Raw genomic sequence first — 12,766 nt, 5'->3', positions numbered from 1 at the left:
GATATTATCTTTTATATCTTAAAGACCTCTAGAGGAAAAGTCAAGTTATGAAATAACCTATTCTGACAAGTTCCCCTCAACAAACTCAAGCCTTGTGCTATGCCAAGGGATAACCAGCAGGTGGCGCTACATGACTAGGCGAGGCATGAAAATTTTGCCTACATCTTAGTACCTCAAAAAGGAGGAAATACACTTTTTTTTTTTTGAAAACTGTAGACTATAGAGGACAAAGTAAGGTCAGAATAACTTTAAAGGAAAACAATTACATGAAATGAGAAAAGGACAAGAAAGGTCTCTTAAGGTATTTCAGAAGAAAATGAAATGGGAAAGAAATATTATACCTTGCCAACCGAAGCAAAAATAGCTGTTCTCTTTTACTTAAAAGTCCCTATATGAACTCGGGATAGTTAAACTTTAACGAAATATTGTAATATGTTTTCTATCAAAATGGCAAAAGCTGTTTTGGTTCTTTTTAATATGTTTGTTTCTTTTGGCTGACGTGGATTAAAATTCCTCCCTTATACCAAATTTAAATACTGATTTTAATGGGACTCTTTCTACCACTTCACCCATCTGACTTACTAATTATTTGTTAGAAATGCAATTTTATCTTTCAAAATTGAAATTCTTCTTTAAAAAAAGTAACTATTATATATCACATACATACATAGAAAATGTTTATTTACTCAGTTATGACTTAAAAGATGAAAATAAGATTCTATATCAATGGTCAGTGTAAAGGAACACAAATTATTCTAGAAATAACTTAACCCTTCTCTGTCTTTATCTTCTTCAAATATTTTTCCTTTAATCTAAATAGATGTTCTAAAAAGCAATTGGCTAGATATCACTAGCTATCTCTAAAATATCATGAATAAATGCAAGCAAAATATTTTGTAATAAAAATCTGAGGAGATGTGGAAGATAAATACTTCAGAGGGCAGCATTTTAAGGAAATCTTTTTCCTCCAAACACTAGTCACCCTTAATAATTGATGATAAAATTCTTAATAATCCTTCTGCAGTGTTCAAATAACTGAAAAAAGTTGGAGTAGTAGCAATCACAGCAGGGAAACGTGCACAATTAGTACTCATTCTTTTTTTCTATATCCTGACACTGCCGACGTGCTGGTAATAGATTATTTTAAAACTTGATGTTTTCAGTGTAAAAAATTTAGTCAATAAAGAAAAAATTTTCATACACGTTACTATGTAGACACTCGCTGTCACCTAATGGTGACATCAAATATTACTTCTGCCAAATTCTCTCTCCCTCCCTCTACAGGATTCTATTCTATTCTATTTACATGTATAAATATTAGGGCTATTCACAATGACTTGTATGTTGTTTGGGGGTTTTTTAAATAGTCTTTTCTGTGCTTTTCAGTCTTTCTGCTCTTCAAAGTTCAGGCAGGACATTTTCTGGTGACCTGTCTTCTGATACACCAACTCTCTTTTCTGCTTTGTCCAGTTTGCTGCTACTGAGTTCTGAGTCTCAGTACATTTTTTTCAGTTGTAGAATTTCTATTTCATTTTTTTAATTTTTTAAAAATATTTTATTTATTTATTTGACAGATCACAAGTAGGCGGAGAGACAGGTAGAGAGAGGAGGGGAAGCAGGCTCCCTGCTGAGCAGAGCCCGATGCGGGCCTCCCGCTCCATCGGGCTCCATCCCAGGACCCTGAGTTCATGACTTGAAGCGAAAGCAGAGGCTTAACCCACTGAGCCACCCAGGCGCCCTTCCATTTCAATTAATTTAAAAAATAGATTACAGTTCTTCGGTGCAGTTTTCTATCTTGCTTTTTATTATTGAATGTATTAACCAGTTATTTTCAGGTGGACCTGATAACACTACCAATAAGCTAGTGATTTGTGAGTCCGCTTCCGCTGTCTTTTTTCATTCTGTCCTGTTGTTGAGTCTGGTGATTTTTAGATGAATGCTTATCATTGTATAGTAAAAGTTTTGGGGGGTCTGGATTATCTCATTCTCCAGAGAGATTTCACCTTATCCTGACAGGCCTAGAGTGGCAGCTGCCTCAAGGCTGTGTTGCGTCTGTTGTCTTCCCTCACCCCTGGTCTGTGTCTGCTCTTCGAGTGTAGCCTCCCAGGGATCTCAGTGGAAGGCGTTTGTTATCCAGAGCCCGTCCTTAGTGGCTCCTGAACACCAGTTTTGTCTCTTCTATATCCTGACACTGCCGAAACCTCTGTCCGTCCTTTCAGGGACTTTCTTCAAAGCTTCTTGTTCTGTTGTCCTGCACAGCTGAAGAATTTGCTGGATGCCCAGCTCATTCCCCTTCTCACCAGGACATGGCCTTTGTTGCTTTACCTGAATTCTCCACATAGAGAAAAGAAGTCGTCGCTTATGAAAGTTCCTTAAGACTTCACCTCAGAATCTGTGTTAAATTAGTTTAAGTAAATTGCAGATAGCTTTTTATTTGTGTGTTGTTATTTTTTTTTAATCCAAATGAAAATTGTATTTTACTCTCTTATTTGTTTCCTCGAGTCCTGGCTGCATTAGCAGCCACAGATTTTACGTTTTATCTCTGTAGCCTTAATAGGATTAGCAAAGGCTCTATTGGATTCTCTACCTCCTGGTATCAGCTGTATGACCAAGTTCTCAGCCTTTTGCCCAAAATAAGTATGGCAGATGCTCTAAAGGTTATACTTCGTAGAATGCTGGTCTACTTCTCTGGTTTGCTTCTCTCTAGGATCTTAACTCTTCAATTCTTGATGGTCTCAGCAGCTCTCCAGCACCTTCAAAGTGATTTTTAATTTTATTTTTATTTTATCAGGCTTTCTAGTTGTTCCTGGTGGGAGCATTGATATATGCAAGCTTTTCCATCATAGCTAGAAACTGTGCTTAAACTTTAATGTTTTAATTATTTTCTTAAAAAATAAAAGCTTATTAGTAAAATATGAACGGAAAAGTAATGTATACACACAATGGAAATTATATAAGCAATAATAAAATGTTACTGCTCCCGAGTTCTAGTCTTCGTCTTTTTTCCTGGAGTCAAAGTTGTAGTTTCTCATACATCTTTCATACATATCCCTCTTCAAACGTGCTGAAAAGAATAAAGAATATAACAAAAATCTTTCACACACAAGCAGGATTAAGAAATGTTACGTGGTAAAAATAAGGACAAGGAAATGACATAAAGAGAAACGAAGGGTAAGGGAACAGAAAACGTGTATGGTGTAGTGGAAGAGTGGCAAGGAGATTCAAATTATTTTCTAACTTTCATTGTTGGTTTGGACTGCCTGGAGTTTCTGACAATTCTCAGGCCCTGTGTAGCTCCAGGGAACAGAGAGCCATAATGGATTTGCCTTGTCTGTTGTGTGCAGATGAGCACAGGACTGCTGAGCGGTGAAACCACGCCACTAATTTGCTGTTCCATTAATTACATTGATTTAGTCAGAATTTCTTTGTTATCTAGAGTATTCCAGTTCTCCAAAACGATGGATCATATGACTCTCGTAAATGTGGTGTGGAACCGGAACTTGGAGTGGAGAAAACGATGTTTAACCAAAGCTATTTTTTGGGGAAAGTTCAGAGAATGAGCTGTAATACAATTAACTTTTGGTTTCTTTCTTTTCTTGTTTTGTTTTGTTTCATTTCTTTATTTTCTCAACCATCACCGTCCGTTTATCTTTTAGTTAGGAAAAAATATATCACGGAAATGAGGAAACATTTTAAACCTAACCTTTTCTTTTGCAGGTTGCTTTCCGAATCTAAACAGCTAAACATTTTAAGAAAAGCAAGATCATATATAAAGCAGAGAAAGTATGACGAAGCCGTAAGTATGCAGGCCGTGTCTATATAAACAGCTAGTGGTCGTTTTGGGTGTGGGGAGGGGCAAGGTGCATGATGGAGAGCAGAGTGGGCTGGCCAGGGAGCTTTCCCAAACCATTAAGGAAGGACCGAATTTTCTAAGTAGCTGCTTTAGCCATGGAATGCTTCTGTTATTTCAAATATTATCAGGGGTAAACTTTTTTAGGTTAGCATTAAAAATGAACAATTGCCATTTTCTTTAATGAGAAAGTGTATTCCCAATTTTCTGTAACCCTACTTAAGTGCATAACATTTCAGAACATGGCATATGTTTATTACATTTGACATTATCTATCCACTATCAGAAGTCTAACGATTCATACTGCAGCTTCTGATCTCAACAACTACCCCACTATGTTTTCCATTAATTTTCTTTCTATTACATGGTCATAATTTTAAAGAAGGAGAGAGTTCTTTTTTCAGTTTCTCAGATTGCCTAAGCAAAATACCATGCATTTCTAATGCTCATTTTTGTTACGGTTTTAAAACAGCGAGCTATTGTTTTTCCTGTTTTAATGATGCTTTATAACTGACGTGGGTAATCTGGTATGAGAAAATAAAACATGATACAAATGTGGATATCTCTGCTATTTGGGATCAATATGAGAGAGACTTCATTTCTTTCTTTTGTATGTATGTCACCTGTAGATATTTCCACAGAGTGTATCATTTTAAATCACTACACAAATCATAGTTTACACTGAAAATGCCCTTCCTTACCAAGATTCAAAATCATTCTATTCAGAAATTTTTCTTGTACTTTGCAAGAAGATCCTTGAGTAATTAAAATCTGTTCTTGATCCATCATTTACAGTTATACACTCTATTTTAACAATTCTCCTGCCTTTAAAACTTGGGTTTTCTGGTTCTTCCCATGTGGCAAGTTATGTTTTCCTTTCTCCATAGGTCTCCCTATGCAAGGAGCTGATTCATCTTGCACTGAAAGGCTTGTCCTATTATCACACTTATGACCGATTCTTCTTGGGTGTCAATGTTGTTCTTGGTTTTGTGGGATGGACGTCTTATGCTTCCTTGTTGATCATCAAGTCTCATTCCAACCTTACTAGAGGTGTCAGCAAAGAAGTTAAGGTATGTTCCAAAAATATAATCAAGATTCAGATAATGGTGTAAAATCATTAGGACCGGGGAAAGAAATTGAATCAAATCAGCTATTGTGAGTTCATACTATGTGCAAGTCGTACTAAACTGACTCTTACCTTTCATTGGCTTTTGTTGTTTTGAGTCTTTTTTTTTTTTCCCCTCGGTTATCTTTATTTCTCTGGTTGGGGAAAGGGTCTATTAATAATAATGGCCCTGTAACTTAAGAGGGCTCTAAAGATAACTTACAATTTAAATCCTTCGATGGCATTAACTGTTGATTTTCTATTCCTTTTAATAATTATTTAGCATGTTATAAGCATCCCATATCTTTCTAGTACAGGTGGCCAGAAAACTACTTCAAAGCAATATATTTAATTTTACCTGCTAATAAAAGTTTAGAAGCTAGAAAGCAATAAAATCACTTACTAAAAATGCCCCTTTAAAAATAATATATGAGCTTTTCTGGAACTATTCTTACCTTCTTGCAACTTTCTGAAATTCTTAATGCAAATTCTCAGAACTTTCTATTTATCCTTGTTTTAAGAATCCTAGTTTTAAGAGTTAAGTAATTTACTGTACTTTCAATAAAAAAAAAAAAGCTGTAAGAGTACTTCATATATCTGAGTAAATATAAAAGCACATTTATGGTTTTACTACATTAAAACACTATACTTTTTTAAAATATATTGCCAATTATCATTTGTTAGGGAGAATATGCCATTTCCATTTTCTTTACTTCACTTGTATTATTATTACTGTGTCCAAATCCTCTATAAAGTAATATATCTGGATGATATATTATTGATAGTAACAGTCTGCAAACATTTCCAGTAGTAACTTTTCCAATTTTATATTTCATTTTGCTGTAATGAGGGAAGGAAGAACAGTGGTATTTATTCCAGTTTTTTTTTTTAAGATTATATTTATTTATTTGACAGAGGGAGAGAGATCACAAATAGGCAGAGCAGCAGGCCAAGAGAGAGGGGGAAGCAGGCTCCCCGCCAAGCAGAGAGCCCAATGCGGGGCTCGATCCCAGGACCCTGAGATCATGACCTGGGCTGAAGGCAGAGGCTTATCCACTGAGCCACCCAGGCGCCCCTATTCCAGTTTTTTATACTGCTTTAGTGCATCTTAACATTTTCCCTCAAGTAATTTTCATTATTTGAATGTATGTAAAATGGACGAGGACAAGAATCATTTTTGACATGGTAGCAAACGAAACAGAACCAGCTGTGTTTTAGCAATGGCATTCTGCTGGGTACTTGCAGTTTGTCATTGTAAACTAACATTAGTGCTAGAAGTAGGCATTATGATTTTGTTTTACAAAAGAGGAAACCAAAGCTGTTTAAGTATTTTGCCAAAGGCCACTGAGCTAGGATGTAGAAGAATTGAGATTTGAATTCAAAACAGTCTTGGGCCAGACACTGCTTTTTCATTTTTATTTTGATATTTGGAGAATAGTTGAGAAAAGATAATGAAGTCCTTAGATTGAGGAATCAACACAATTTCATGGCTGATAGTTCTCCTGTATTCATTCATCTTATAATGCAGTGAATGTTTAATTGAGTGTATAGTATTATGCGAGCTACTGCCTAGGCTGTCCAAAAAAATACAAAATCCAGATTCTGCCCTCAAGGAGCCTGGAATTAAATTAAATAGGTAAGAGATGTACCCACATAATCTCCTTGTCAGATGTAGGTCGCTATACTGCACGACATTGGAAAAGACAGTTTTAACATTTAACAACTTCAGTATACTTTGTTTGTTATATAAAGACCATCGTATTTTAAAAAGAGGTGAGCTCCCTATAGTGAGGGCGATGATAGCAGGAAAATGTAAGTCCTGGTGGAAATTTAACAACTATAGGGAGCAGATGAGAAGCAAATTGAATGATATAAACAGAAGCAGAGTTGGGAAAATGTATGATTATGCTGGGATAATAAGGAATATTTATTGAGCCCCACTATCCCAGGACTGTCCTGGGTGCTTTACATGTGTTATTCAATTAAGCTTAACACTACTCTAAATTTGGTGGTTGTGATTCTCATAAATACAGATGGGGGAATTTAGGCTCAGAGAGATACATGTTTTCTTCAAGGACACATGGGTATGAAATAACTAATATTTTCTGATACTTAAATTCAGGCTCTTTCATACTACTTTCAAAATAAATAGTTCAATTTGGGGAGAATGCGGAAGGTTGGTTCAAGGGACTAATGAAAGATCATACCAATAGTTTAGATTACACTGAAATAATCCAAGGCCTCAAATGGGGGACTCTAGACTTCAAACCATTACTGAGGAGTTGGTGCATTCATTAGCATTAAGCCAGAGTGAAAGAACCAGTGGGATCTGTACATTAGGAGATTTTGTGTAAGGAATTGGCTTATGTGATTGTGGGCACAGTTAGGCGAGTCCCAAGTCCATAGGTCAGGCCCTGAGGAGGGGCAGCCTGGAGCTGGCGGGCAGGAGCCGAAGCCACACTCACTAGTTATGCTTCTTTATAGGGAAGCCACCGCTGTGCTCTTAAAGCTTTTCAACTGACTGAAGCAGGCTCACCCCAATTGCGGAGGATGATCTCCCTTACTTCAATTCAGCTGATTGTGGACTTTAGTCACATCTACAAGATATGCTAACAGCAACACCTAGATCAGTGTTTGGAGAACTGGGGACTGTCACCTAGTCAAGCCAACACAAAACCGACCATTACCGTAGAGGTTATGAAAAGTATTTTGAACGCTTTCGTTTTGTTTGCAAAAACGTTCTGATTCCTCTTTGGTGAGAGTTCATAACCCAGTGAAGAGATGCAGTCCTGACAGTTTTGAAGGAAGAATAAAATGCCAGTGGGTCCCTAGCCTTAACTGAAGGCAGGCCTGGAGAGCAGCTCGGAGGTCAGATGAAGCCCAGCTGTGCCCCGCGGTGCATGTGTTAGATTGCGGGGCCTGCAGTGGGGGGTAGGGAGGCTTTGCAGGGGATGTTGTTGCCAAAGTGAAGCCTTTTTTTTTTTTTTTTTTGAAAGTTTTTATTTATTTATTTGAGAGAGAGCGCGAGAGCACAAGCAGAGGGGGTGGGGGGCAAAGGGAGAGGGAGAAGCAGACTCCCCACTGAGCAGAGAGCCCAATGTGGGGCTTGATCCCAGGACCCTCGATCATGACCTCAGCCAAAGGCAGATGCTTAACCAACTGAGCCACCCAGGTGCCCCCAAAGTGAAGTCTTAAAGGGTGAATAGGATAGCTCAGTAGGAAAGGGGAAGAGGACACACAGAGAGAGCAGCATGGGCCAGCTGAGGAGGGAGGTAATATGGCCTCCTGAGTTCCTGAGTAGAGAGGGCCTGTGGGGGAGGGAGCCCTAGGCTCGCAACAGATACGATCCTCATTGCCAGCTGAGGAAACAGAGCTTTAGACTAAATGGGTTAGTCAAAGGGATGGGCAACTATGAGGACAGCATTGGAATTAAATTTAGGTCTGACTCCAAAATTTCTGTCCCTTCTCCATGACAGTGTCATCCAAATTAAACAAGTCGTTTTTAATCTATCACCATTACAGGCAGTGAATATCTTCTTTTCTTTAAAGAAAAGAAGATATTCACTGTCATTTGCTACAGCCCCTCTTCGTTGTATTCTGCATGTAGCTTCTAGATACTCTTCTCTGCTTTTTTGCCAGTTCAAATGTTACTTGCTTTAGAACTAAATATCCGTATCTTGCCATATGCTTGCCTTTACTTTCCTATTACCTAATAAAAATCCCCAAATATTAATCCCTTAAACCAAGTTTCATGATACCATCTCGACCTCTATGGTTCGAAACCCTTGAAGGCCAGCACCTAGCACGGAGCACAGCATAGAGAGTGCAGCTTAGTAAGCGTTTGCTGGACAAAGAACTGGTCCTAATGCCCCCTCGTGGCTCATTACCATCAAGTGAGTCTTGAGGGGCGGGGGGCGGTGGGAAGTCAATGATAAAGGAGAAAATGCCCCCCACTCTTACTATTAAAAAGCCTTTCAATCTCTACTTCAGCTGTACTGAATTCTTCATGACTTCATTTCCTACAAGCGAACGTCATTGGTAATATCTATTTTAGGTATCAAAGGGTTAGATTATTACACCATATTATATGGACTCCAGAAAATCCCTGGAATTTTTAAAAAAATACTCTTTTCAGCTTCTTTTGTTATTATTTTACTATTCTCAAAATGACATGAAACCAGTCTCACCTCTTAAAATGAGTACATGCCTTGGCCACCTTCAGCTTGTAGACTCCAGCCACCCGCTTGTCTTGGAGATGTGTGCCTGGCTATGGGACCTCCCTTGCTGTCTCGCACATCGCCATCTCCAGTGCTGTTACTCACACGTTTCTGTCATGCCTTTTGGGACTAACACAAAGAAATAAGGGAGGAGAGAGTAAAAATGAAGGTAATAAAAGCAACGGTTATTTACTAGGCATTAATGACATTCCAGACATTTTGCTAAGCTCTGCACAACCTAAACATTATCGACCGTGATAAGTAGATATGGAATTATTATTTTCATTTTATAAATGGGATAAAATTAAGTCTCACTACAGTTTTTTACTTTGTTCATGGTTGTATGTGGTTGTAAATAGAGCAAGTGACTGAGCCAAACTCTTAATCACACTGCTGGTGTTTCACCTTCCTTTTCACAACGATGTCCTCGTTTATCCTTGTTTCGTACTTCCTTTCTGATGACATCTTATGCCAGTAAGGAGGAATTGTAAGGAGGAAAAAAATCTCTTGTCTTCCTCCTCTGCAATTCCTCTACTCCACTGAGTAATTCTTAATTCTCACCTTACTTAGCTTTGGCTAGCAATGCAAGAGGAAAACAGAGACTAAATAAGGGACAGACAAAAGATAATGCCGTCTAACCCCTCCATTCCTGGTTTTTTCCTCTGGTGCTGTTATTATCATCCCAGCTCTCCGTAGTTGCATTCTTTTTCCAGTCACTGGAATGTCTGTCCCTGAAGCTTGCTTCATTACTCCTGGCCCAGAGCACCCATGGGCCCGTGTGGCCCATGGAGGCCATCACAGGTGGCTTACATTGAGGAACTCCTTTTTTGTCTGGCAGGTGGTTGGGAAGAGAAGATATGACGGAATGAACACACTGTGGTTGGGCAATGGGGAGAGGAGCATGGCCAGCATGTCAAGTTGGAGTTTGAATAGACAGAAGCATTGTTCCAAAGGAAGATTAAGTCCCACAGTTTATTGTGCGTTAAATGGGCTTCTGTGAGCTGGTCAGGGAGCTCAGTCAACATTTTTAAGATTGTTACTAAAGAGAAATATGTTCAGACATATTTGCAAACAAACTAGAGGAACACGATCACCTTTAAATTACAGCAATGTCAAGGATATCCAACTTTTTTCTCTGTAATGATACTTCTCCAATGACAAAAAAATTTTTTTAATGTAGTTCTTCAATTAATCAGGTAGTGGTATGATTTTAAAAACCTATCAATTAATATGAATTTAGAAGTGTCTTAATGTTCTGTTTGATTTTCAGAAACCAAGCCACCTCCTGGCATGTAGTTTTATAGCTCTTGGTGTTTTAGTAGCATTTTTCCTGCTGATTCAAGACTGTCCCTGGACTTACTACGTATATTGTTTGTTGCCAATCCCCATATGGTATGCTGTGCTGAGAGAGTAAGTAACACACCTTACTGTCTTATTTTACACTTCATTGACAGTTTAATTTGTATTTAAAGTGCATGAGATTTCTATGGCATGAATCATCAAAGATATTTATAATACCCTCCAATCTCTGAGCCTTCTCACTTCATTTGTAGCAGCACAAATGTTGCATATAAACATCCTTTTTGTTTTGCCTTTCCCTTTTGACTTCATCTTTATTGCCCTGAGGTATTATTGACCTTGTCCCCTCTTTTTGTATCCTCTATAAATAAGAAAAATCTGGACGACAAGTAGGGTAATTAATATTGATGGTAGTTTGCCAGAAATAACTTCTATTTTGAATTAGACTCATCATCTGAGATCCCAGCGCATCATGTTTCACAAGGAAATGTACATGTTTTCTTTCCGCACATTTTCCCCCTTCTTTTTGTAGCTATCATTTCAACCTAGGTAAATGGAACTTTGTAATTAAATCCAGGCCTGTAATGTATACCTACAGAGAGTGGTAGATATTATTCACATGGGCCATGGTTTCTTCCTTTAAGTGCCTCCTTACAACCTGGAAGTAAGAGGGATACTTACTTACCATTAGAGAAGACGTCAGAGGTAGAGCTCTCAGGCGAGTTTTAAGCACTTTAAAATAAAACCACCCAAATATTGGGCTGGTTCATGTTCATAGGGAGCGAGGGTCATGTTGCACATTATGGTGACCTCTATATTTGCACCAGTAACCTAGAATTTAAACTTGGTCTTGGGCATCCAGGCATCCTCTGAGAAAACCAGACCCCAAGAGCACACCAGGGAGAAAGAGCCAAGACTTAGTAAGGGTATTTTCAGGGTTGGCCAACATGTTTGTCAAGACACGATGTGTATTTTTATTCTAATTTTTGTTAACTCCACCTTTGACCACATTTTCTATCCTTTAAAAACATTAAGTATTTAAAAATATTAACATATTAAAATATCAAAAATAAAAATTAATATTAAAATGTTTAATATTTTAAACATTAAAAATATAAGACAAAAAGACACTAACAAAAGGACATAGTGTTGCATCTCCATTTGAAAGGACTAGGATTGCTACATATATACACTTAAATCAGATTTTTTTCTTGTGTCATTTATTTTGGTTTAAAAATTTATTTATTTTTTTTTTTTAAAGAGTTTGTTTATTTATTCGACAGAGAGAGAGAGATCATAAATAGGCAGAGAGGCAGGCAGAGAGAGGGGAAAACAGGCTCCCCGTTGAGCAGAGAGCCCAATGCGGGGCTCGATCCCAGAACCCTAAGACCATGACCTGAGCCGAAGGCAGTGGCTTAACTGAGCCACCCAGGCGCCCCCTGGTTTAAAAATTTTTAGAATGGAAGTTTTATCCTTGCAGAAAATTCTATTCTACTACAGAACCTCTCCTGAATTATTAAATGTCTTCATTATGAAGATGACGTATGTGTTTAAACTTTAAGAGGGATGGTGATTTTGAATGCACGTTGTGTTCTATCTTTATCTTTTTGATAGGTTATATAGAAAATAAAACATAAAAATTCACTTTTCCTATAAGATCTTCTAAATGATTTACAGAATCATCTCTTGTTTTCCCATGCTTATTCACTGTTGAAAACAAAAGAAGCATTCTTTTTTAGACTGGTGTTATATTTACTTAGTAGATGATAACATTATGTGGCCATTGTTTTCAGTCAGAAAAAGATCATAAACTAAATGATACTTACCTTTTATAATTACTTACTTAATCACTACAAATGCTAAAAAAATTTTTTCAGTTATAAAATGTAAAGTACTCAAGTATGTAATGCATTTTTAGCAGTTATGGATTCACATTTAATTACAATGAGTGTACAATTAGCAGCATCTTAAATTGGGTTTGGAAAAGGTTATTTAGTTCAGAGAAAAAAGTGCAGTTAAGATTTTCTCTACCTAGGGGCGCCTGGGTGGGTCAGTGGTTTGGGCTGCTGCCTTCGGCTCGGGTCATGATCTCAGGGTCCTGGGATCGAGCCCCGCATCGGGCTCCCTGCTCCGCAGGAAGCCTGCCTGCTTCCCTCTCTCTCTCTCTTTCTTTCTCTCTTCCTGCCTCTCTGCCTACTTGTGATCTCTGTCTGTCAAATAAATAAATAAAATCTTTAAAAAAAAAAAAAAAGATTTTCTCTACCTAGATTAGGAAAACCTATGCTCATTTTGTTA

At 37.8% G+C, this 12,766-nt stretch overlaps 1 protein-coding gene across 10 annotated transcripts in view; it reads left to right on the top strand.

The window, feature by feature from the left end:
• Nucleotides 1-12,766, top strand: part of PIGN (phosphatidylinositol glycan anchor biosynthesis class N) — a 103,031-nt gene that overhangs the window by 41,523 nt on the left and 48,742 nt on the right. For all 10 annotated transcript variants that reach the window (XR_006602155.1, XR_006602156.1, XR_006602157.1 and 7 more), the window contains 3 exons: nucleotides 3,718-3,796; nucleotides 4,738-4,920; nucleotides 10,443-10,582. Coding sequence is in view for 6 of the 10 variants with exons in the window: in XM_045065689.1 (XP_044921624.1) it covers nucleotides 3,718-3,796; nucleotides 4,738-4,920; nucleotides 10,443-10,582 (402 nt within the window). In the remaining 4 variants the exon portion in view is untranslated. The remainder of the gene's footprint in view (nucleotides 1-3,717; nucleotides 3,797-4,737; nucleotides 4,921-10,442; nucleotides 10,583-12,766) is intronic.

This window comes from Mustela putorius, unplaced genomic scaffold (genome assembly GCF_011764305.1).
Source record: "Mustela putorius furo isolate JIRA1106 unplaced genomic scaffold, ASM1176430v1.1 tig00003858_pilon_pilon_pilon, whole genome shotgun sequence".
NCBI lineage: Eukaryota > Metazoa > Chordata > Mammalia > Carnivora > Mustelidae > Mustela > Mustela putorius.
The sequence above is the reverse complement of the archived record's forward strand: the minus strand, read 5'-3'. Positions and strand labels throughout refer to the sequence as shown.